The sequence below is a fragment of the Haplochromis burtoni genome, unplaced genomic scaffold (assembly GCF_018398535.1).
Source record: "Haplochromis burtoni strain Fernald_Lab_line unplaced genomic scaffold, NCSU_Asbu1 Contig_523, whole genome shotgun sequence".
Taxonomy (NCBI): Eukaryota; Metazoa; Chordata; class Actinopteri; order Cichliformes; family Cichlidae; genus Haplochromis; species Haplochromis burtoni.
In genome coordinates this window covers 329645-354047 of record NW_024582884.1, presented here as the reverse complement: position 1 = coordinate 354047, position 24403 = coordinate 329645, and the positions used below count along the sequence as shown (strand labels likewise).

Sequence of the window (24403 nt, the reverse complement as noted above, 5' to 3'; positions counted from 1 at the left end):
CCAGTTCAGTTGAAAACAAGTAGTGGAACAGGCTCTTCCAATAAAACGCAGCTACCTGTGCAGCGTTTTCTTTTTGTTTTTGGAAAAGACAGAAAAAGTATTTTTGGCGCACAAATGCAGTATTAAGACAGAAATCAGCAGCTGGGCTAGCAGATTCTAAAGTGTGAAAGTAGACTCATGTAGACCCACAGGGAGCTTTAACATGCCTCGGATGACAAAGTTGAACTCTGTAAGCGATTTATTGAAACTACAGCAAACATGTTATTTAACACTAAAACCATTACAGAAAGTTGAAGATGCACAGTATTGTCACCATATCAGGATGAGATTCAGAAAAAGAATTAAAAAAAAAAAAAAAAAAAAGGACTAACAATACTGTGAAGCTTAAAATGTTGTTGTTTGCCAGAGAAATGCAACACTCTGGACGTTTGCCTTTTTATTTGATACAAAAGATGGAAACAGTAACACAAACAACTTGCAATTTATTCCAAACCAGTGAAGTACTGAAGCCTGGCACCAGCGCTGCCTTTGGGAAGTTTCTTTAATTTTAGTCTGGGCCCGTATCAGAGTGCTGTCGAGTCAACTCGGTGGTTATTTGGAGGCTATTATTTTTGCTTTTTATTGTAAGGTGCTTGCGGTACTTTTTCAGACATGACATTACTAGGTAAACCACAGGAAGTTTGGGGGGATTTAAAAAAAAAAAAACAAGAAAAAAAGAGTACGCTTTCTCATCATTGTTGGAAATATCCCTGTCAAAGGCCTGTTTTAATCCTGTATCCCCCTGTGACGATATCCGCTTCATTTACCCAGCTGAAATTTCTTCAATATTTGTAGGTAGACATGTAGCAAAATTCATTTTTAGGTTTTCTGTTAAACACAGTGGCAGCTACATTTTTTTATTTCTTTATCATAGGTGTTAAGTTTCACTCTGAATAATTATCAAATGGGGGGGGGGCAAACAGAAGAATGGAAGAACTGTATATCTTTTCCCACTGGATATCTCTAGTTGTCTAAAAGTGAAACCTCATCTTTCCTTCAGTAGATCTGACATTACCCACCTCAAGAGTCTTTTACAAAGATGTCTTTTTCAGAAGTCCATACAAAAATAGCAAGAACAAGATATACATATCAATGGGCTCTGTGCATAAAATACTGCTGATTTGCCTCAGGTGCACATCACGATGAGGACGTGTCTTCTTAACTGTTCGTGTAATTTCCAAGGAAGCTTTGACTGCACATAAAGAGAGGGTCCATGGAGGCCACTTTGGCAGCGATAAAAGAATGTATACAGTGGAGGACGGCTGTCAGATTAGCAAACTCCAGCTCCTGAAAAGCACACGTCAAGGACAAGAGACGCACTGATTAGTCCGTTATGTTCACAATCCAAATCACAGTATTTAAAAAAGTTAACAGGTAATTGTGGTTTATTAATTAATTTGGCAGTTGTGGCTGATGCTATCTGCACTCTCCACATCTGTCACAATACTAGGAGTTGCACAAGAGAATGATAACAGTGTATGTCAGGGCAACTAGCTTCTTCCAGCATGATTTATATGCAGCCAGGTCATATTTAGACAATGACTTTTTTTTTTCTGGTAATTCACTAGAGTGGATTGATGTGATTAAAGTTCAGTCATTCAGCTTAAATTCAAGAGGTCTAACAAATGTAAGGCAATAATGCATTTAAAAAAATCAACAATCTGGTCCACTGTTAAAACGAAGGAATCAACTGGCAACACTGAAATACCTGAACGACAAGAGCGCTCTCACTCTTGTCAAAGTCTGCAATCAAGAGACACTTTCAGGTAAATACAGAGGTGTAAACCACCGGCTACAATCAAGACCAAGAAGGCCAGATTAGAGTTTGTCAGAAAACATCTAAAAGAACCTGCAAGGTTCTGAAAAAAAAACCTTTAGACGGACGAAAAGTGGCTGCAGGAAACACAGCAGTTTGTGCTCACGGGTTCTAGACTTCTGACACTGGCTTCAGAGAGTTTTCATCCAAGTATTGAAGAAAGATCCTTGAGTCCTTACAAGTCTGTCCAATTACTTAGGCTCCCATTTTCAGAGTTTCACATGTATAAAAATGGCCGTAACTCCTAAACAGTTAATAAAATATTTGAGTTAAACCACTTAAATAAAGCTTAAAGTCTGCAGTTTAATCACATCTCGACTATTTGATTTATGCACGGTGCTACAGAGGCAGAGACTAATTAGAAATCCCGCACTTCGAGTCACAACTAGTGTAAAAGAATCCAACTAGAATTAAACAAGTACATTTAATTTTATTAAATTGGGGCAAGAAATGTTTTATTACCTTCATTTCTATCTGCTTGCTTTCGGGATTCTTAAAAAGGAGCTTTACCCTGGTTTTCCCGTCGTCAGAGGAGCCTTTAAGTTGAGAGAACTTGTATCGCCACAGTATTGTCTACAAGGGAAGGATAAAAAGCACAGCAGAGGGGTTTCAATAATGAGCACAACAGGCTGCATGATCAGGAAATGTCATTTTAATGTGCAGTTGAGGAAACACAGCGGACCATCTTTAAAGTTATTTTATGATGGATTTTAACCAGTGCAGAGCTGCTAAATTAAACTCAAACTGTCATTTTAATAAGAGCATACTATTCTTGAAGAAATAAAGGTCTTAATGGAAGAAATTAATTTGTGCAAAATGTTAAATTTAGCATTTTTTTCCCCTCAAATAGCTACGATTAGAGCCTAAGCAAACATCAGTAAGGAGATTTTGAACTGTCATCTCAAAACTAAGAACAGTTGAAGCAGTATGCCAACAAGAATTGTGAACTCGGTAAAATGTCACCTTTGAAGTGCTTTCAGAGCAGGTGAAGCCTGATGCAAAATCTATGGTGAAGCACAGCACATTCCCCTGGCTGCTGCACATGTAGCTTTTGGACTGGTGAGAGAGAATTGACATCCATTAACAAACTGGCTGACACATTTTGTGCATTACATTGCTGTACAAAGGTACTTAGTACCGCTCTGCATTAGCATCCACAGCCTTGCATCAAACCCAGAGAGGAATGGTAGTCTTGCGTGCATTCACAGCAGTACCCTGAATACATTTGTAGTATAGATAAATAAATAACCTGCTTAGCATTCACCATACATCTGTGTAAACCCTCCATTATACTGTTTTTATGACAACACAAAGTATGCTTTACTTTCCAGCAGCTGTTTTGATTTGTTATGCTTTGAAAAGCACAGGTGTAACTAATCCAATTAGCAATGGCTGTGTTCCATTTAGCTGTGCCAAAATGATCATGTTCAAGGTTAATGTTGCATTCACTGACATTCACTACACCCAAGTGTCACATGCCAAAATGTCCACTGTAAGAAATGTGTACAAGAATGTTAGAGTATTTGATAAAAGTTCAGAGTATGGATTCAGTTTAATTTTATTTTCTCGATGTCAGCTGACAACAGCAGTCACGTCAGTACAATTTTTACTTTTATGTTCCATGAAGCAAATCTGCACCACCACACCTCAATGTGTGCAACTGGATTGAGATCTGGTGCCTGTGATATGGGCCACATCCAAATTCTGACCCTGCCACAACAGAAATCGAGACTCATCGGAACATTCAACATTTTTCTTCTACAGCGCCAAATCGCAACAACAGTCGCCTCATGGCACTTTATATGGTAGACCCCTATAATACAGACAGAGAAAAACCCAGCAATCATATGATGCCCTATGAGCAAGCACTTTGGCAACAGTGGGAAGGAAAAACTCCCTTTTAACAGGAAGAAACCTCCAGCAGAACCAGGCTCAGGGAGGGGCGGCCAGGATAAAGACATGCTGTGGAAGAGAGCCAGAGATTTATAACAAGCATGATTCAATGCAGAGAGGTCTATTAACACATAGTGAGTGAGAAAGGTGACTAAAGCAGAAATACACAATGCATCATGGGAATCTCCAAAAAGGCTACAACTATTGCAGCATAACTAAAGATGGGCAAACACTGTGCAATTTGGGTTTTTTTCCAGTCGCGTTATTCAGCTTCTGCTCAAACTGCACGATTGACTCGCAGGGGTTAGACGTTCGTAGGTCACGATGCAGGGTCTCACACTATACGGCCCGATGCTCTGATGCGACCTGAGTGCTCACACTGCATGTAACCTTCATGTTATGGACACAGAAAATCTGTCGCTCTCCCTCTCTGTCTTTCACTCACACAGACACACACACCACCACCATCAACTTTGCTAAATTGCTAATGAAAAACATTGATCAGGCAGCTGTGATTGAGCAGCAATGTAGATCCAACTATTTTCACGGTTGTTGTGGTCGTGATCATTTTGTGAGGCCACATCGAAAAGGCTTGGATGAGCTTTCCAAAGTTCTACAAGTTGTGCCTCCATCGCTTGTGTCCAGATGACATGCTGCACTGCCGTGCTGCTCCTTCTTTTCACTTTCATTTCTGTGTTTGCGTGTGCGCAGAGTGAGAGGCTGCGGTGACACCCTCAAGACAGCCGACAGGATTTCAAACAGGTTTGATTTTCATACGACCAAGATTGATGATCGGGAGCTGGTCGTGAGGTGTTAATCGCTTCTCGTTACCCCACGTATACTACACCATGCACGATACACGATGAAGGTGAAACTCGGGCCGATCCCCAAAACAGCTCACGACTCAAATCGGCTAAAAATGAGCCAAAAATTGCACAGTGTCTGCCCAACATTAGGGAGGATTCAGGGACACCTGATCCAGCCCTAACTATATGATTATAGTTATATGACTGACTAACTATACTACTATTTCTAGTCTTCTATTGTCTAATTGTGGTGAGCCAGTGTGAATCGAAGCTTCGGTTTCCTGTTCTTAGCTAACATCAGTGGCACCTTGTGTGGTCCTCTCCTGCTGCAGCCAATCTGCTTCAAAGTTGGATGTGTTATTCATTCCTAGATGGTCTTCTGCATACCATGGCTGGGTTGCAACAAGTGGTTGCTGGATATTTCCTTTTTGGGGGACTTTTTTTCTCTTTTTGTTTGTTTGGACCATTCTCTGTAAACACAGGAATGGCTGTGTAGGGAAAAGTCCCAGAAAATGAGCTGTTTCTGAAAGAAACACACCAAGTTGCTGCCAATGGATTGGCTCATTTGTGTAACAAGCATTTGAACAGTTATGCCTAACAAACATTTATGCTGTTGAATGTATATACTGTAAGGTGAAGAGTCTACAGCAGTAAAGTGAACTATAAGCAAGGTTTTCTTGATCCTTGAATTATGTGGGTATGAGAAAAAATACATTTAGTGTAATTTAATCGACTTTTTTCAAACTCACAATGTTAAAACAAGCAGATGTACGCCAATGAAACATTGCTGTTATTTGGATCCTCATACAAACAGCATGTTCTAATTGTATGATGGACTCATTGTGAGTATAAAACGGTTATATATTTCATCAGTCATACATCATAGGCATTTCCCATGTGTAGAGCTCTTGTGAAAGTCTGACATGTTAGGCTGGCAATATCTGATAAGAAGAGCAAATCTGTTTTTGAAATGTATTTATTTATTAATTTTGGTCTTGAGCTGTTGGCACACCCAGCATCCTGTGCGGCGTTCTGATAATGTCAAGACACATGACACGGGAAATCTATTTTAAAAGGTATAAATTTTTAACATTCATTTTCCTGCTGGAACACAAACAAGCATGTGTTTTCCAATTCTTTTCACGCAAATCTTTTGAAAGCACTGATGTGTAAGCTTTTCAGCCTCTGCGGAGCATTATGCCTCAAAAGGCTTCTCTTGCCTCACGACTTCATTTTTCGATTGTGTGGTCCACTCAGTTGGAATGGCAAGAAGTGTATTCTGATTTTTGCATTTGTGCTATATTTTCGTTTTATGTCCACAGACAGCAGGGGCATGGTGATTTTAATTATACAGTGCAGTGTGCAGAGAATGTGGCAAGGGACTGTACAGTCCTTTTACTGAAAGTGTTTGGTGCTCACAGACCTCAACCGCCCTGTCTTTAGTGGTGTCGTGAATTCAGCTGTGAAAGGAATGGGGTGAAAAAATGAAGAAAAAAGGAAACCCACAGTAGCAGGCCAGCTACTAAGTTCTTTCTGTCACCAAATGTAAGACTCTGTTGTGACACGGTGAGCAGTGACTACACTTCACTAATTGGAAAGGATTTTTCTGAGGGAATTAGCAACATGAAATATTTTTAAAGAAAATCTCCTTAAGTCTGACAGAAGTAGGAGCATGTGTGTAGAAGCGAAAGAAAACACAGGACACGGGGAACGCTCACAAGTGTGAAGATCTGCTGTGTCTGTCATAATTGATCATAAAGGGTGTCGAGGAGATGAAAAAGAAGGGTGGTAACGAAGACTGTGAAGGACGCAGATGCACTTTCTTAACCACTGAAAAGGTGCTAAATACGTACCACAAACAGCTCCAGCCTGAGGCAACGTTTAGCTCACATCTGACCACACCCTGTGTCACTGTGAGGGTAAGTGTACTTAAGTGACCACACCTAACAGAGATGTCACACAATGTACAACACAGAGATCGAGGAGAACAGGTTGTGTTGACGCAAGCTGGACGACAGCCAGGCACATGGGCTGGTGTCAAGCTGCTTATGTGATGTGTCACTGCCTATTGCTTCTCAAAGACTTCCACTGTTTAAAAGGGAAACGGGTTGGGTTAGTTGGCTTTTAGAACAACATATCTAAACAATGAGTGGATTTGCAATAAAGGCTGTTCGGGGTGGATTTTCATGACTAATTGGCTATGGCTATATACTCAATGATATTAAGCCTTAGCTTTATTTGATGCTTATTAGCAAATGTTAACATGCAAATACACAAACTGAAGATAAACATGTAAAACTTCACTGCAATTGCAAACAGAAAGTAAACAAAAAATATTTTAAGAACAAAAATACAAATTTTTCTAAGAATTCATGCTCAATAAAAAAGACTTTTCAGTGACCTGCAGCATTTTTTTTTAACCCCACACTGAGGAAAGTAACTCGTAACATTCACCAACACTTTGACTGTATTGAATGTCTTAGCTGCACATAAAGTGTTAATTTGAAAATCCTCGGTGACATGTTTCTCAAGTTGACAAGATTTTAAGAAAGAAAATATATAAATCAGTTATCATCAACATCAGGTGCCTAAAGTAACACTTGATTATTTTGATAGCTTAATATAAAAATATTCAGAAATGCCAAATCATGGGTCATTACCCAAATGTAAAATTTGAACAGCTGATACAGTGCAGCTGTTCTGGGTTTTTTAATTATTGCTTTCAAACTCTCTTTATGTTTTAAATATTCAGCCAACATAAAAGTGCCGTGAGACCATATAGAAACGTCGTCCACTCCCCGCTGTACATCGTTCATGTCAACAGGCCGATGTTGCTTAATATCAGGCAACAGAAAATGTCCCCCAAAATTTTACCGTTATTATTGTGGAAATTATGATCAGATGAAAAGTTCTTGAAGCAGGTAGACAAAAAATATGAAAGACAATGCACTTAAAGAGGACAAGTGCACCACCTACAGGGAAACACAGTTTGCAATATTCATCTCCTGCAAGGAAACTTAACTTTAAATATTTTTTTTTTTTACCCCTTCTAGACAATGAGTTGTATTGTTCTCTTGACCTCAGACATGCTGATGTTTGAATCACGAAATTTCAAATTTAGATGCATCACTCCCATTGCCACTGATTTTTAGTCCACTTCTTGTGTAATTTGGGATACATCGCCTTTTTCTTCCTGTTCCCTTTCCTTAAGAACGGCTTCTTGACAGCGACACTAAAGCATTTCTGATGAGTTTCAGTGAAAAGTAAATGGTCAGACGCATTTCACAGATTCTGTGTCAGGTCTTTGCTTTATCTTTTCCCATTTATTTATTTTTTCCTAGGGACGTAACTTCATCTGCTGTCGTTCATATGTTTTGGGGTTTCTTTTGTTTTGTTTCTTTTAGGCCTGACCACTTTTCCAGTTTCTGCCATTCTTTAAGGAAACGCTTCACATCATGTCAAGATATGCCATGTTTCCGGCTAATAGAGCTTTAGGAGTAACACTGATGGTGCAAAATTACTATTTTGTGCCTGTCAAACTGTTATCGTTGGCATTTTTTGGCATAGTCAAGTAAAGAAATGAGAAAAATACTGAGTTTTTGCTTTTTTATGCTTGAGGTTCAGTAGCTCAGGCAAGTAAACAAACAAACAAACTTTTCTCAAAAAATGGTCAAGTACAAGAGGTGGACTGAAAATGAGGGAACAAACAGCCAATGTCCAAAGAAAACCTTTGAAAAACCCTGTTCAACACCATATTTACCAAAACAGTCATGTATTTGTGGACAGGCCAAAGTAAGACAGGTTCTGCATAACCCATGACTCTAACATGCTTGGTGATATTTCAGCTTATAGCATACAGCACAAGTGAAATAGTAAATGGTAAATGGCCTGTATTTATATAGCGCTTTACTCGTCCCTAAGGACCCCAAAGTGCTTTACATATCCAGTCATCCACCCATTCACACACACATTCACACACTGGTGATGGCAAGCTACATTGTAGCCACAGCCACCCTGGGGCGCAGTGACAGAGGCGAGGCTGCCGGACACTGGCGCCAGCGGGCCGTCTGACCACCACCAGTAGGCAACGGGTGAAGTGTCTTGCCCAAGGACACAACGACCGAGACTGTCCAAGCCGGGGCTCGAACCGGCAACCTTCCGATTACAAGGCGAACTCCCAACTCTTGAGCCACAATCGCCCAAAATATGACAACTTTACTGCTAATCCTGAGTTAAAAGACCCCCATTGGTGCCATGATGGGTTTCATCACCTCCAAATAACCAAAAGATTAAAAATGTGTTAGAGGACACACGCTGGGCAGTTTTGTCTGTTATACCCTGTACTCATACCCATCAGCAGTGTTTATGTAATGCCCTGATCCAGTCAGTTTGAAGGTTAGTATACGTTGGATTCTGCTGAGTGCTCCTCAGAAACCACAGGAGGCTCGCCTAATTGGCTGGAGAACAGAGATTCACAGGCAAATTGAAACCCTTCATCACTTTCATTGGCTTCCCAAAGGACAGTGTCCCACAATTGCATCATTAAAGACTGAAAAAATGCTACATTACCATATTTATGTTTGGTTTCATATTAATAGGGAGGGAAACTGCCCATGCAGCCTCAGCTTGGTCAGAAGCATTGAGTATATAAAGTGTTTCAATGCCCTGTCCAAACGGCCAAAGAGAGAGGTTACCTGTATTCATAATGCCATTCAAATACATGCAGAAATGTTGGGCATCAATCAGCGGTTTGACATCAGATTGCATTGTTAGAGATGTGTGTCAGTCTAGTTGTTTAGCCTGGATTTCAGGCTGTCCTGAATGTCACTCGCAATTTGACAATTGACACTGATGTTACATCAAGAGCGGATTCAGCCAATCATTAGCTGGCAAAGAGCTGACTGTGTGACTGCAGCATCAAACACCCCTGCATATTATCGCTCCCCTTTGAAGCTAATGTCTGGCACAGCAGAGGAACGGGATATTGTTAAAGCAAAGAAGAGAGAATGAAATCAGGTCTATTCTTCATCCGTCCTGCAGTTTGGGTTTGCTTCTGTGCTAGAAAAACACGGCCAGTTAATGTACGAATGTGTCCATGCCTTTTGATGTTGAATGCAAGAAAATACATTAACATTCACAGAACTTTCTGACTGTCTTCCCTTTGCTTGTGTACCCTTTTGTCAGCCTACTGTACTGGTCACATCGATCATGTAGCACAGGCTGCATAGAGGACACGAAACCTGGACAATCAAATTAATGCCCTGCATCTTAAGCACCCGCCGCCAAGTTAACAATTTAATCTTTGTATGGCTCTTCTCAATAGGACACATTTCACCCACAAATCATCTGCCATTAACATTCTTATTTATAATAATAATGATATACTAGACCATTATGTTATTGAAACTTGGCAACTATCAGCTGCATACAGCAGGATCTTTAACATGCATGAATGAATGATCAGTAATTGACCCTTCTGGATTACTGCATATAATATTCACTGTTCTCTGCATGCGTTATTTCAATGCAAATAATTGCCTGGTGAGTGCCGTCTTCCTTATTTAGTTACAATTTCTATGTCCAAGTTACTTCTGAAACAATGGATCCTTGATTTCAGACAGAAGCAGACAGCGCAAGCTTCACATTTCTTGACAGTAATTACATACTTTTCACAAGTAGATTTTTTTTAAGCTTTTAAAATGCAAAGATAACATCTGCATGAGTTTGTTGAAAACTGCCTCTGGCTGACTATTATCTTTTTCTCAACATTGCAGTGCCCGTTTCTGAGCCAGAGTTGCCCTGATGCCTTTCTCCAGGTTTGAGAACTGAACATAACACAAGGTTACACAGCACAAGGTTCTATTTTTATGAGAAATATTTGTATGTGAAGATGAAATCAGCAGGCTAAATCATTCTTTAATTTCTTTTGCTGCTGCCAGTCTTCGTGGATATAGATAGAATCTGTTCGAGATTAATGCGCAAGATTAGACAATATTTCCAGATAACACAGCACAGAAACCCTGTAAAACAGGTCTTAAATTTGGAGCTAATGGTTTGTTCTACATGAGCAGTACACAACAAATAACATCGACATTGAGGACTCATCCTCTGAAATGGTATTTTCAACAGTCCTCTGGTTCAATTTAACAGTAAACAGCCAATCAAACTGTTACCTTCATCGTTGAATAGCTTTGCAGCACAGTCATGTCAAATAACCGACTAACCACAGACGCAAAGCAGTAACCAAGCTTCCAAAGCATTTTGTTTTGCAAGTCCACAGAAATAATCCTAAACTCTGATAGTTTCCATAGCTCGCTTTCACAAAGTGGTGTAGGCAGAAAAGTCTTAAACGTAACACTAGATCAACACTTTAGGTACACATGGGGCCAATAAATGTGCTGTTTAAACCATAAGAGATAAGATTAGTTTTGTTATCTCTTATCTCCCTCTACTTAAACCTCTATAACGTCTCTGACCTTTATGTTTGTAGAAAGGTTGACTCAAGGTGGCCTGAGAAATGCAAGATTTACACTGGCCTGCAGGGATGAGCTACTGCTGCAAAGCTATAATTCTAACAACTGTAAGGGGTTTTTTTTGTTTTTTTTATCAGAAACATATTTATAAATAGTTGCATTGATTTTATTTTTAACAAATTTTAACAACACATGCCTGTTTTAAAGCAGCATAGAGTGCGATATTATTTTATCGTAATACAATATCTTTTAAAGTTGATTTTAAGCGCGATATTCTATAAAGCACAGTGAACCGCCTCTAACCGAGCCAGTCTGTATCTCCCACGGTTCGATTGTTGGCTTTTTATTTTTTTGTGCGATGCACAGTGCCTGAAGACATTACAGTCTGGCCTGTTTGGATAGTGCAGCGCCCACAGAGCCTCGCATGAGCTCCGTGTGCTCTGATCTTCTAACTGTAGCAGCAAAGTCAAACGCATGAATTAAATATTTTGTTCAGTGATTCTCCCTGTTACAATGACAGCATGTTTGGGGTCACAAGAGTGCTTTAACTCAGCGCTCTCTCCAATCGTGCACATGTGAACATGGAAAGTGCAAAAAAGTGTTAAATACAAACATTGTTGGGTTGGAGCAGTTGATTTTATGCCCCCACCCCCCCAGCATACATGCTGAAGGCCTGATGCCATACATTTATTCCCTTCTTTGTGACTGATAGCACATTTATGGTGGCTGCCATGAGCATTGAACTGGGTTTTTCTACTTGGAAGCGTCTGATCCAGTGTTTTGAAGACCGGTCCAGATGCAGCCTTCTGAAAGGCTTAGGGGTGCAACATGATGTGCAGCTCAGAGAGCTCACAGATTTGCCAAACCACCAATTTTGTTCATATTGTTCAAAGTATTCTATTGTAAAACTGAACTAACCCATTTTGAAATGCTTGTATAGATTAAAAAAAAATGAATCTCATCTTTGTGGTTTATCCAGCTAATACCGGTTTCAGAAGTAACACCCCAGAGCGTATGGTTTGTGTGAGGTGGCACTGAACAAAGAGTAGCATATAAGCCTGCAAAGCTGCTGTGGTTAATGCCATCGGTCCATTATGCTGTGAATCAACATTGTTAGGGTCAAATTTCAGGTTATTTCAGCTAGGTAGCAATGCAAGGCAAAAACTTATTGACCCAAAATGTATATTTCTTTACATTGTTCCAAGTTAAAGCCTTTTGACTTGAAATAAATTAAAGGGAAGAGTTCCCTCAACTCCTCAAGGCTTTGTGAAAAGTATAGAGCCCTGTCTCGCTGCAAAATATGTTGGTCCACAGAGAAAACTTAGCTTCACTACAAAGGCACTTAAAGTGTGAGCTAGCTATATTTTCATGGCAAATTGTAGGGGTGGGACTGGTCATTCTGAGAACTCGGGGTTCCCTTTTCATTTTGCTAACATATGGTTAATGCAGTGAGAGGGTTTATTTTAATTAAACCCATGACGTTTTCACCTAGAGAAGCAGGGAAATCAAAGTCATTATGAAAATACGAGGAAACAAAGTCTTAAGAAATCTGAAATTACCTTTGCCTCTGACAACCATCAAAGACGTAGTTTAGATCCTGCCCATTCAGCACTCATTCACATTCAGTATCTAAGCAAATGGATTACACAATACTTACATAATGGGATTGTTACAACCCTCAGGAGACCTTTTTATTCTGAAGAAAAAATATGCATAATAAAAACTTGTTTTGTTAAATAAATGATGAAACAAAACTGATTGTTTCTGTTTGTAATAATAAAAACAAATTATCACACTGAGGGCCAAAATCTGCACTCTTATTATTTAAAAATCCACTCAGAGCCATCAAACTCGTTATCTTTGGACCAACAATGCGACACAGTGTATCAAACTGTGCCCATGTCCCTTAAGATCTCACTGATGAGAGGAATTTCTGTTTTCAAGCAGCTGCTACACTCAACTCCTTGGCCACCCATTTTAACAAAATACAAGTACACCACTGGCTTCTTTGACATAAAGTCTATTTAAAGATTTGCTAAAAATAATGGATTACACTCAACAGCACAAAAGTGCGTCCAAAAAAATAAAAGAGAAAGAACTGAATGTCACCTTACACTTTTTACTGCGCTACAAACTTCTGTGTTTAAAAAGAACAAAAGAAGGACAATGAATATACAATACAACATTATAATCTTAAAAAGCAAATACTGCCCAGAGACTGACCTGCCTTGGCTGAGGGTTTGTGCTCTGAGTGCTTCTTGTTCAATACATGCAACCACAATCTTGGGTAAGCTTGCTGACTTGACAGTTGTCCAGATGACAATCGACATCCTTCACAAGGAGAGTAAGCCACAGAAGGTCATTGCTGAAAAGGCTGGCTTGCTCAGAGCGCTGTATCGAAGCATATTAATGGAAGAGAAAAGTGTGGTTTAAAAAAGAACAAAAAACAAAAGGATGACTGCAGCCTTAAGAGGATTGTTGAGAAAAGTTCAAGAACAAGGAAGAGTTTTACAACTGATACAGGTGTCCGTAAATCAGGAGCCATCATAACACAGATGCCTTCGGGAAAGGTGCTACACTGTTACTAACTTCACCACTTCTGAATCACAGACATCATTGGTGTCTTACCTGGGCTAAGGAGGAAAGGAACTCAGTGGTCCAAAGTTTCACCTTTTCAGGGAAAATTTTGCCGGATGGACCGGATAAACAGGGGAGAGGCTCAGAATCCAAGGTGTTTGAAGTCCAGGGTAAAATTTACCCAGTGTGCCACGTCCTCTCCTGGTGTTTTATCAAATCCAACACAGCAGAGTGATAACAGATTTTAGACCACCTCGTGCTCCCATCTGCTAACAATCCTTAAAGAGATGCTGATTTCCTTTTCCAGCAGGACTTGCTCTCAGCACCAAAACTACTACCAAATGGTTTGCTGTCCATCATCAACAAGGAAACCCCGACCCAAAAAGACAGATGAGCTGTAGCTCAGCAGTGCCTCAAGTCGATCACCTCCATGGCATGCTGCAGTAATCCATGGTAAAGGAGCAACAAACAAGTATTGAGTTGTGATCTTGGGACATATATTTATCTGAAATTTGAACAATATTCTAATTCGATGAGATGCACTAGTAATAGTATTACTTTTTTCTCTGTAAGGAAAAATAGCAGCATATCAACCTACAGACCAGCTGATCCCGACACTACAGCCCTAGCTACCAGGGTGTTCTTTGATACAGAAACCACATCGCATTCCCAAAAGGGAATATTGGCAAACAGCAGCTAGAGACATTAGTAATTTTAGCTTCCCTTGTGCAGAATAAAAATGTTATGCTGCTGCTCTATGTAAGACGGTTTCCTACAGTGATTTGGACTTAGGAATTAGCATCTGCCGAATTAACTGGAGAATGTAATTGAGTCCTGTGGAATTATGACTCTAAACTCTCAGTGACCACATGAGCTCTCCGGACATAAAAGGGGATTATACATGCTTCCCAAGACTTTCAGATTGTCGAGTCAAAGATGCTGCTTGCTGGTATTATACCCACGTTTGGTTTGCTGTTCAAAAGTGAAATAAGATGCCATTTAATTATGCCTGGTTCCCATGGTGACCCGGAAAGGATTTTAGATTCTGACTGTGTGATTTAAATGGCTTCTGACAGGTGCTCTGCTTTGTAATATTTATAAATGTCCCTACTTAAGGGTCCCACGCACCAAAGCCCTAAGGCTTCATAGTGTTTTTAGCCTTTATCTTTGGCTGGCCGCACTTCAGAGGTGAAAGGGTGGGAATGTAGAAGAATTAAAGGCACCGCTGGCCGTTTCATGAAAAGTCTGACCTGACATGTGCCATACTTTCTTAATTCTCGAGTATAATGGACATGGCTGTGTGGAAGATTTTAAAGTTCCATGAGAAACTAAATGATACAGGCAGAGGCGACTGCATTTTGGCTTTAAGCAAGGAACTCGACATCTGTGCTTGTGATTGTGCTTATTGCAGTAGGTGAATCAAATGTTCTTTTCCCCTTCCTCAATCTGAGGCTGGAATTAAAGAAACTGGGAATTACTGTGGTAATAATGTTCAAATGGGGAAAAATCTGCGAGTCCTCGGATAATTCAGTTGTGAATTTAATGCGGCACAAGCGGATTCACAGAAGGGGCTTTATACTGTGGTGAAAACGAAAACGAACAGGTGGCCTCGTTCCATCCTGCGTTCCTTTTCTGCGACGTGAGGAATGTTTTCAGAGCCGCAGCTCAATTTCCATCTTAAAAAGTACAGATGAGGGGATGGATTTGAATTAAATATTAATACTGTTTTCCTTTTCAATAATGAGCAGAAGCATACGGCTGGTTTAACGTGTTAAACTTCAGTGACATTCTTTGATTTATTTGCCTTACTAAAACCTGATCAAGCACATGTCACCGAGGTGTGCAAGTTATATTACAAATACATGAGTCTGATGTCAGTCTTTTTGCAATGGCCTAGCAAGAGGACTCGATATTTTAAAGCTTGGTCAGTGCTATGTTATGTTTTTGAAGCCAGTAGTTGCCAAGTGTGACTTTTAGGATGCAAGCAAGCTGTAATCATAAACTGTGTGGCTACAAAGCACACAAATTTGCTAATTAATGCTAAGTAAAAAACTAAGAAACGGAATGTCATCAGAGGTATTATTAGTATGTATTATCGGGCAAGTCCATGAAAAATATTCCAAAAAGTTCTGGAGGTCCAGTTCAGTGTGACTTCAGTCAGTGCTGTTAGAATCCCTGCCGATGGGGCCCCAAAGCCAAAATTCAGAATCGAAAAAGATGTAAAGAAAAGGGAAAAAAAAAAACGCCCATTTTCACCCAGTACTGTTAAGTGAAAACTACTGTACTAACACCTGGAGGCCCTAACTTCCCAGTTGTGCCCCATTTAACTACTGGAAAGGAGGCGATGTCTGACTTGGTGGAAAAAAAAAAAAAGCATTAATCTGACTTTGAATGGTGAAAAAGAATATAAAAATTCAGCATTTCCTTTTTTTCTGATTTTATTATATATTTTGTCAATTTCTCTAGTGAAGCAGAAGCTTTAGTGAAGGTTTAAATTATAGGCTAAGACTGTTTTTATTGTACTTTGTTCGCATTTTACTTTCATCAACACCATCAAACCTTTTTGCACAAACCTTTTTGCAGCATTTCAAGATTTCTTTGGGTCCTCTCTCCCTCTCTGTGTTGCCTGAGACTATCATCTTCACTGTGCCATTACTGAAGTTATTTCCCCTGTTCAGGTCTTTTATCTGCTTTTCATGATTTATTTGAAGTTCCACATTTACAGAAATGAAATTCACATTTAACAAATGTTGTGTATGATTCAAGGAAGAAGCCATTTATCGGTTTTTGTGCTCACGTTGCTGTTGATGGTTGTTCCACATAACGATTTTAAATTTGTTTAGTTTTGCTGATTCTGTCTTTTTCCTGAGACCAAATATATAAAAAAAAGTCTCCATTTAAATTCATCCACAGCTTCTAACCCACTAGAAGTAAACATTTCAAGTGGCCACAGTAGAATCCATAGATGCAGGTCATCTCATAAGATGCTTTTTTGGATTCTTTATTATTTATCAGAAAGTTGATTCTCATCAAACACATTAATATTCAATCAACATTCTCCCATTTTAGAAGCTTTCTGAATTCATGATTGAAGATGAAGCTGACAGCTGTTGACTTTTAAGGAGCGGACATTTACACAAAGAAAATTACGCAAATATGCAGGAAAAAAGGAAAAGCCACATTTTCATTTTCAGCGTGAACATCAAAGCAGAGAACAGAAAAGAAAGAGAATAGGTACTGGCTAAATAATTCAAACTTTAAAATGAATTATGTGTCAAAAGATGGAAATTTCTTGCAGCGCTGCTGCCAAATATCACACTGAATCCTGCCACAGTTCACACAATTAAAATACTCCAACACAAAGACGCCAATGGCCAAACAATTCCAGCCGCTATAAATCCCAGAGGAATATCCTTATATCCCTCACACATTCATTTGTTAATATTTACACCCAAAGCATCTGTTATTCGCCAGAAAATTTAGTGTCAGACAATTTGTTCATTACAAACGGTGAATTTTTATGCAACCCAAAAATTTGGCATCGTGCAATTATCCGACATACGGTTGAGTATAATGCAAGTATGAGCTATTGTTGTCACTTCCTTTTACACCGGCTTTGCTGCAAAAGAAAGTGACAGTGTGCACTGGAGAGGCAACAACCAGACAACCTTCAGAAAGGGTTTAGCAGGTGGTGTCCACAGACCATTGCTCTCTGCTTATCCCTCCTGACTGATTTTCCTCTATCTTTGCTGGCGTCCTTGTCACTACTAGTAGCATGAGATGGTATCTCCTGCCCATTCAGGTTGCACAGGTAGCCCCACTCCTCCTGGATGGCAAATGCATACACGCTGTTGTAAGGGGTGTCTGCTGTGTCTCCCAGCACAGTCTAAAGCATGTGGAGGAAATGCCCCATTACACAGAAAAAGCTAGATAGAGCTATAGTAGGGCACCAACCCAGCAGCAGGACCGATATCGGCTTATTTCTGTGAAGACGAGCTCTGCCAAAGTCATTCAGAATGACCTCCAGCGTGCTTCTCATGGAGTCTGTTTCTGACTAAAATATCAGACATCCTTTAGTGGGACATCTGCTCACAGACCAACAGCGTGCAGCTCAATCCACACTTACCAGAGAACTGGTGCCAATAAGGTGCCCTGTTCTCAAAAGTAATATTGTAAAGTTACAAAGTCCTCTGTTCCCATTTTGTTAGCATGCCACATTTGAGCCATCTGACTTACAACTATTAGAAAGTCTACATAGAACATTACACAAAGCTATGCAGCAATTGAATTTAGCTGAATTTGATTTATATAGCATCAAATCACAAGGACAGTTGCATCAAAGTGCTTTATATTGTAATGTAAAGATCCTACAGTGAAACAAACTAGAGAGAGCAGACACAAATAAGATGCTGGCATAATAAATTGAAAGGCAAAGTGCTGCGTCAAATGTTTTTGGGATCTATGTGGTCTCGCAAGTGCTGACTGGATAAAAAATTAGAAGCCAATTAAACTAAATTATGAAAGTTAACATAACTGAGAAAACAGGGGAAGAGCGTCCTGGGTGACTCGACTCCTGGCTTCTTAAGCTGTCTGTGGAGTATTTATAGTTAGACCTCTTGATGGACATGAAACAGCTACAACCACAGATTTCTTAACAAAGCACTCTCCACAAGAGCTTTTCACTTTAAACATTTTTGCTTAAGAGGCAATTTAATGGCTCATTGATGTGAAGACTAATTCTTTAGGTTCCTTGTGATAAATGCGCTGAAAGTAACAATAACATTTATGGAAAACTGAGTGCTGGCTAGTCGTTCTGTTTTAGAAGCAATTAGTTTCTTAATAAGACTAAGTGAAAATCACACCGAACTTCATCACTTTTAAATAACTTCTCACTGCTGAAGCATTAAATTGGCAGAAATGAGCAGTGCTGATTTTTTTTTAAACTTTTTTTTTAACACATAATGTGGTTGACTAACACCAGGGTGTTGATCAGAAAAAAAAATCTAACTTCAAAACTAAAGTGCCCTCAAAAGATGAAAAGCATTTCATACTCTGTTTATTATTGTTTTGATTTTAAAATCAAAACAAAAATGACAAGTAAAGGCGAAACTATCAACTTTTGATTTCCATGCATTTCACTATTTCACAAAATAGTGAAAAAGTTCGTTAAAAACAACAAGCAGATGAGTTTCTTGCAGGGACTGGTCACAAATTAAAGTCTATTGCTGCTAAGCCTTCATTCAGTCCATCTCTTCATCCGTTTGCAGCTAAAGCCAAAGGCATACAACACGACCAGAAACCTGACTGACAGAAACACAGCTCGTCTGAAAGCAAAAAGGACAGAATCATAACAATATATAAAGAACAGCAGTGTGGGAAGATCTGAAGGAAAAGGTACCCTGTGCTAGACTTTGAAATAAACACAGGACAGGTTGCCCATAGCGAACAACTTCAGCTGATGACAGAAAAATCCCTGGAGCTGTGAAGAAGAACTTCAAAACGACAGTCAAGGACGTCACTCTCAGTCTAGAAAGCACAGGTGTGAAAATATCACAAGATCAAGACAAAAGAACGGGCAGCAGACTCCCAGAGACGAGGCTGCAAGATGCAAATCTCTTATCAGCAAGGAGGAATCCATAGGCTGGATTGGCATTTACCAAAATGTAGCGGTAGAAAGTCAAAGTGAGGAGAAAGACGAGAAGTGGCCATGATTAAAACAGGTGTGAAACCAAGACAGGCGCTGGGGTGTCACCGACTGGCCTGTGGATCGGACGTTGAACCTTAATTTCAGTATTTTTATTTATTTTTAAAAAAGTGATCTTCCTTGGCAGATTCAGTGCCAGGTAATCATATAACACCATAACTTTAGTTACTTCATAGGAAAAACAAAACTAAACTGATAACTTGCTCATCCTGTTAAAATATTCATGTTTGTCTGTCTTATGAGTTTGAGCGCTTTAACATGGGGGTCAGTGGGGACTGAGTCACTGACATCAGTGTAACACTGATGAAGAACTGGGTTGGCTTCACTTTTCTGCTTTAGAAGCCGACGTGTGAAACACGCTAACAATACTGAACTGAGACTTCAGGTTTATCAATGAGTTTTTAGGCATCAGCACATTTATCACAAGAAACAAATATTAGGCTTAATTGCTTTTTATTCGTTTGACCTTCATTGATTAACTTACTTTTGTTCATGTGAAAAAGGAGCCAACATTAAAAGGCTTTTTTTTTTTTTTTCAAAAAAAACAAAAAACAAAGACAATATATGTGCATATAAACGGTGTCACATAAAAGCTAAAAGCCCATCTCTGCTTTTCTGTGTTGTGTTTTGATCTCGGGTACAAAAGTCTGAAGCAAACATTAAATTGCACCCTCGTGCAAATTAGGATTCTTTTGAAGCTGCATTGTAATAACTAGTTAGCTACATTTATTTAATATTTAATCTGCTAATTTATGTCAATACTTCAACTGATCGTCATTTTGGGGACACTCATTTTTGTAAAGCTGTTTAATGCTTTTTATTGTTAAAGATCGTGACTATTGAAAGGGCATTTTAACAATGGGGACTGAGTCACTTTTGGAACAAGCTTGACAAAAAAGTGCAAAGTGCAAAAGTCATGAACCGCCCCTCATTTCTTTGCTTGGAAAATGTGAAATAGGTGTAGAAAGATGCGTGGAAATACAGAATGAGAGAAAAAAGTTTGTACAGTTCTAACCTTTCAAAGTCAATACCTTACACTGTGTTGAAGAATACAGCCCGAAACCTTTATTGTTCATATCTTGAAGTAGTCTTCAGGAACAGTTCTCTAGGCTTCTCAAAGGACATTCAAAGCTTCTCTTTGGTTACATGCTGGCTGCCTTTTGTTCCATTCTGCTTCAAAATGATCCCACACTGCTTCAGTAATGTTGAGGTCTGGACTCTGGGGGAGACAATCCATGACTTTCCACTCTGTTTTTTTTTTACCCAGGCGTGATTTCACTGTGTTGGTATTAAGCTGAGAAATGAAACCTTTGGAAATTCACTGTGAAAGACAATTTTGAACCAAAAATTCCAAATCAGGATTCCTCACGGCTGTTTTTTCAGTCCACTTGTTGTGTTTGGCATACCTTTCATAGGAATGGCTTCATGACAGCAACATAATTTAACAGTAACTGAAGGGTCAGCTGTATCTCTATTTTTTTCTATTTCTTAAAAACATGACTTTTAGATACTATTCATCTACAGCAGGTAGTTTCTTTTTTTCAGGTTTGCAGATTCTTCTTTTGCCCTGATTTTATTACATTTCCCCCCTTTTTTTGTAACACATGGCGAAATATGCATTTCTCTGAAAATATTGAGGTAACTTAACACACAGTGTTGATTATGGAAGTAGTATTTTAGGGGTACGGTAAGAAGATTTATTAAAAAGCAGTTGGGCCTAGAGTTTGTTTGGGTTGGGTTATATCCAGTCAGATAATGAAAGCGGCACAATTTTAATATCAAAGAGCTCCCTCTGTCCATCATTGCCACACACGCAGTATATATATATTTTTGGTAGGCACATGGAAATGCATTCAGGGCAACACAAACACATTATTTCCCTGCTAAATCAGCCCAAATACCAAATGCGCTCAGCCCTCACCTGAGGTAGCTGCAGCTTTCTCTGGATCTGGGTTTAGTATTCAGTGAATCCACTTTAAATATGAAGTGCAGCTCACAGTTGGCATTAGTTAGCCAGCATCAAAGAAATAACCTCCAAACATCTGCCCTCTGATGAAGCAGAGCCGACCACAAAGAGAACGACAAAACACCAGCAGGTGTTTGAAAAATCAAAAGTTGCCCCTGAAGTATTTCACTACAGAACGAGCACAAAAACACAGAGCTTCTGTGGCCTGGCGATGGCTTTAAACTCCTAAACATCAGTGTTAAATTAACATGCAGGCCAATAAAATCTACGAAAACAAAAAAAAAGACTGAAAATAAAGTGTCTTTCACTGGGAGGTTTGTCTGAACATTGGGAGGTGTCCAAGATACAGCATTATATAGCGCCAGCTCAAATGCACTACAAAGAATTCGTGTGACTCATTGTCAGGTCCTACACCCAAAGTATTTCTGGTTGAGCTTTTTTCCCCCTTTTGTGTGATATCACTTTGTCTGAAACAGTAAGGTTTGAGTTTTCCTGCTGTATGCTGTAACATTTTGTTATGTATGTTAAGGATGAAACATTTAAACTGAATGTATTTTAATTATTAATTTTAAGTTGCAGTCAAACTATTGGCAGCTGGCCTAGACAGCAAATTACAATGAGCTCTACATCCATATACTTGTAAGTTGCCAAAAAAATGAACTGATCTGTTATTATAATTAAGAAGTGTTTTACACATCTGTCAACTAGACAAGTGATTCACTGGTTTGACAATCATCACAATAGTTTCCAAGGGTAGCTGCATAGGCAGACACCACTGTGATTAATATAAGCAGGCCTGAAATACGAGAGAAACTGCTCGTGTCAGAAAATAAATTCAAGCGTTGCTCCTAGCAAGAATTAAGGAAACATTTATTTATTATTATCAGAAGAAATCACAGTTCAAAAACCTTTAAAGCTTTTTGTCCCAGCTGTCATTTGTTCACCAAGCCCTGCGATGTCCATGTAGCTCGTTGGACACAAACTAAAAGACCAACTTTTTCAGACTTTGATGACAACCAGCCTCCATGAGGGATTTCGGTCTATTTGATACCCTAAATCAAGGTAAAGATACAAAACTCAGTGCATGTTTGTCAAACTGAGAGGAGGAATGGGCTGGATGGAACTGTCAGGGGACCAGTTAAGCCCCATTTGCAAGCCAGACAAATTCATCTGAAGCAGGTAAGGCCTCTGGCATTTTTCTGAGCTGCAACCAGAGAATTCAAAAATGTTGTGGCATGTTAAGCTTGGTGTAGCCATACGACTGAATAATGATTCCCTCAGACCCAAATCCAATCTCTAATTTTATTTGCAATATCTGTGCCACGAAAACTCTTAACTGCTCACCGCGTCAAACCCGACACACCAAATCATGTTGGTGAAATTCTATTAATAAAATAACTGTTTGTAAATGTCTTTGTATATTTAAACAGAAACTAAAAAGCCCCAAAACGTACAAATATGACATTTTTGACAGATTTCAAGTAATGGTTATTCATAACAAAACTGGAATTAACAAAGGTTTCCTTAGTCAAAAGAAAAGACAAGCCTGTTATTGCCTGTAATTCACCAGTGGGGAGATAATGTGTTAGATTTTTATATCACAGAAAAGTACTGATTGTTTTACTGATTTAGACGTCTTCCAAATGTCCTCTTCTGCCTGCTCCCTTTAGAGGTTGCCACAGTGGATCATCTGCCTCCATCTCACCCCTATCCCTCCTGTGTCACACCAACCCTCTACCGTGTCCTCCTTCATTACAGCCATGAATCTTCTGTGGTGTACCTGGCAGGCCCATCTTTGGCATCCTTTGTCCAGTATATTCTCTATCCCCTCCTCTCCATATGTCCAAACCATCTCAGCCTCTAAACTGCTCGGCCTGACCTGTCCCTCTGATGTACTCATTTCTAATCCAGTCCATTCTGGTCACATCCAATGAAAATCCTAACATCTTCAACTCGGCCTCCTCCTTCTGCTGTTAGACTCACTGCTAGGCTTCTGTCACAAATCATCCCAGAGACTTGTCTCCAACTGCTCCACCCAGCCTGCACTCTCTTCTTGACCTCTCCTGTGCACTGTCTATAGTTTCAGCTGGTTGAATACAGGTATTTAAATTCATCCAACTTTGCATGTTCACCTTTCCACCTGCCTACCTCTCATTCACACACATGTATTCTATTCCTACTCTCACTACAGATTTCATGAGTGTCATCTGTAAAAGTCCACAGAGACCGCTGTCTCATCTCATCTGTTAACCTGTCCATCACCACTGCAAACAAAAAGGGGTTCAGAGAGCTTTTCTCTAGATCTACAAAGGCACAGTGCAACTCTGTCTGATCGTCTCTATTCTTCTCCATCATCAAACATCAAGCAAACATCACAGCTGTAGTGTTCATTCTCAGCATGAAGCCCTAACGCATGTCACCGAGTGTCACTTAACCTAGCTTCAACAACTCTTCATGGCTAATCAGCCTCATCTCTTTCTAGTTACTACAGCTCTGCACATCAACCCTGTTCTTGAAAATTGGTCTCATTCTTCTACTCTGGCAGTTTCTCAATCTCCAAGATTGTGTTAAACACTCGAGTTTAAAAAAACGCCACATTCTCTCTTCAAGACATCTTCATACCATCACAGGTATGCCACCTGGATAAACACGGCTTTCCACACTTCATTCCTTTACACAGCTACCCTCGCTTCCACCTTACTAATTCTCTGCACTCCACTAACTTAACTCCATCCATTTCTATCTGTCTTTAATCATCCTAACCTGCTGCACATCCTTTCCAGCTCATTGTCTCCATCTAACCAATCAACACAGATTTTTCTTCTTCTTTAAGAGGTGTTCAAAAGCTCATGTATCAAATATAATATACACAGTTTTAATAAATACAGGAAGTAAATGATGAATGCAAGTCACTTCCTCAAAACAAAAGGTGCAATGACAATAACCATAGCAATATCATATAGGTGTTACAGAAGGATTTAAATGGCTTTCAAATTTTATGTTAACATTTTTGTTCTGTTCTGTTAATTAAATGGACCAGTGCACGATTGTACAGGAATATTACACACAAATGCAATTGTGCTGTAATGTTCCTATGCAATAATACTGGTATTAAAGGATTATAAAGCT

At 39.4% G+C, this 24403-nt stretch overlaps 1 protein-coding gene across 2 annotated transcripts in view; it reads right to left on the bottom strand.

The window, feature by feature from the left end:
• Positions 1 to 684: 684 nt before the first annotated feature.
• Positions 685 to 24403, bottom strand: part of sntg2 (syntrophin, gamma 2) — a 102386-nt gene continuing 78667 nt past the window's right edge. The window contains exons 15-17 of one of the 2 annotated variants that reach the window (XM_005947541.3): positions 2819 to 2911; positions 2318 to 2428; positions 685 to 1326 (exon numbers count right to left, since the gene is read on the bottom strand). In XM_005947541.3, the coding sequence (XP_005947603.1) occupies positions 1198 to 1326; positions 2318 to 2428; positions 2819 to 2911 (333 nt within the window). In that variant the 3' untranslated portion in view covers positions 685 to 1197. The remainder of the gene's footprint in view (positions 1327 to 2317; positions 2429 to 2818; positions 2912 to 24403) is intronic. The other variant, XM_042214151.1, reaches the window with a different exon arrangement.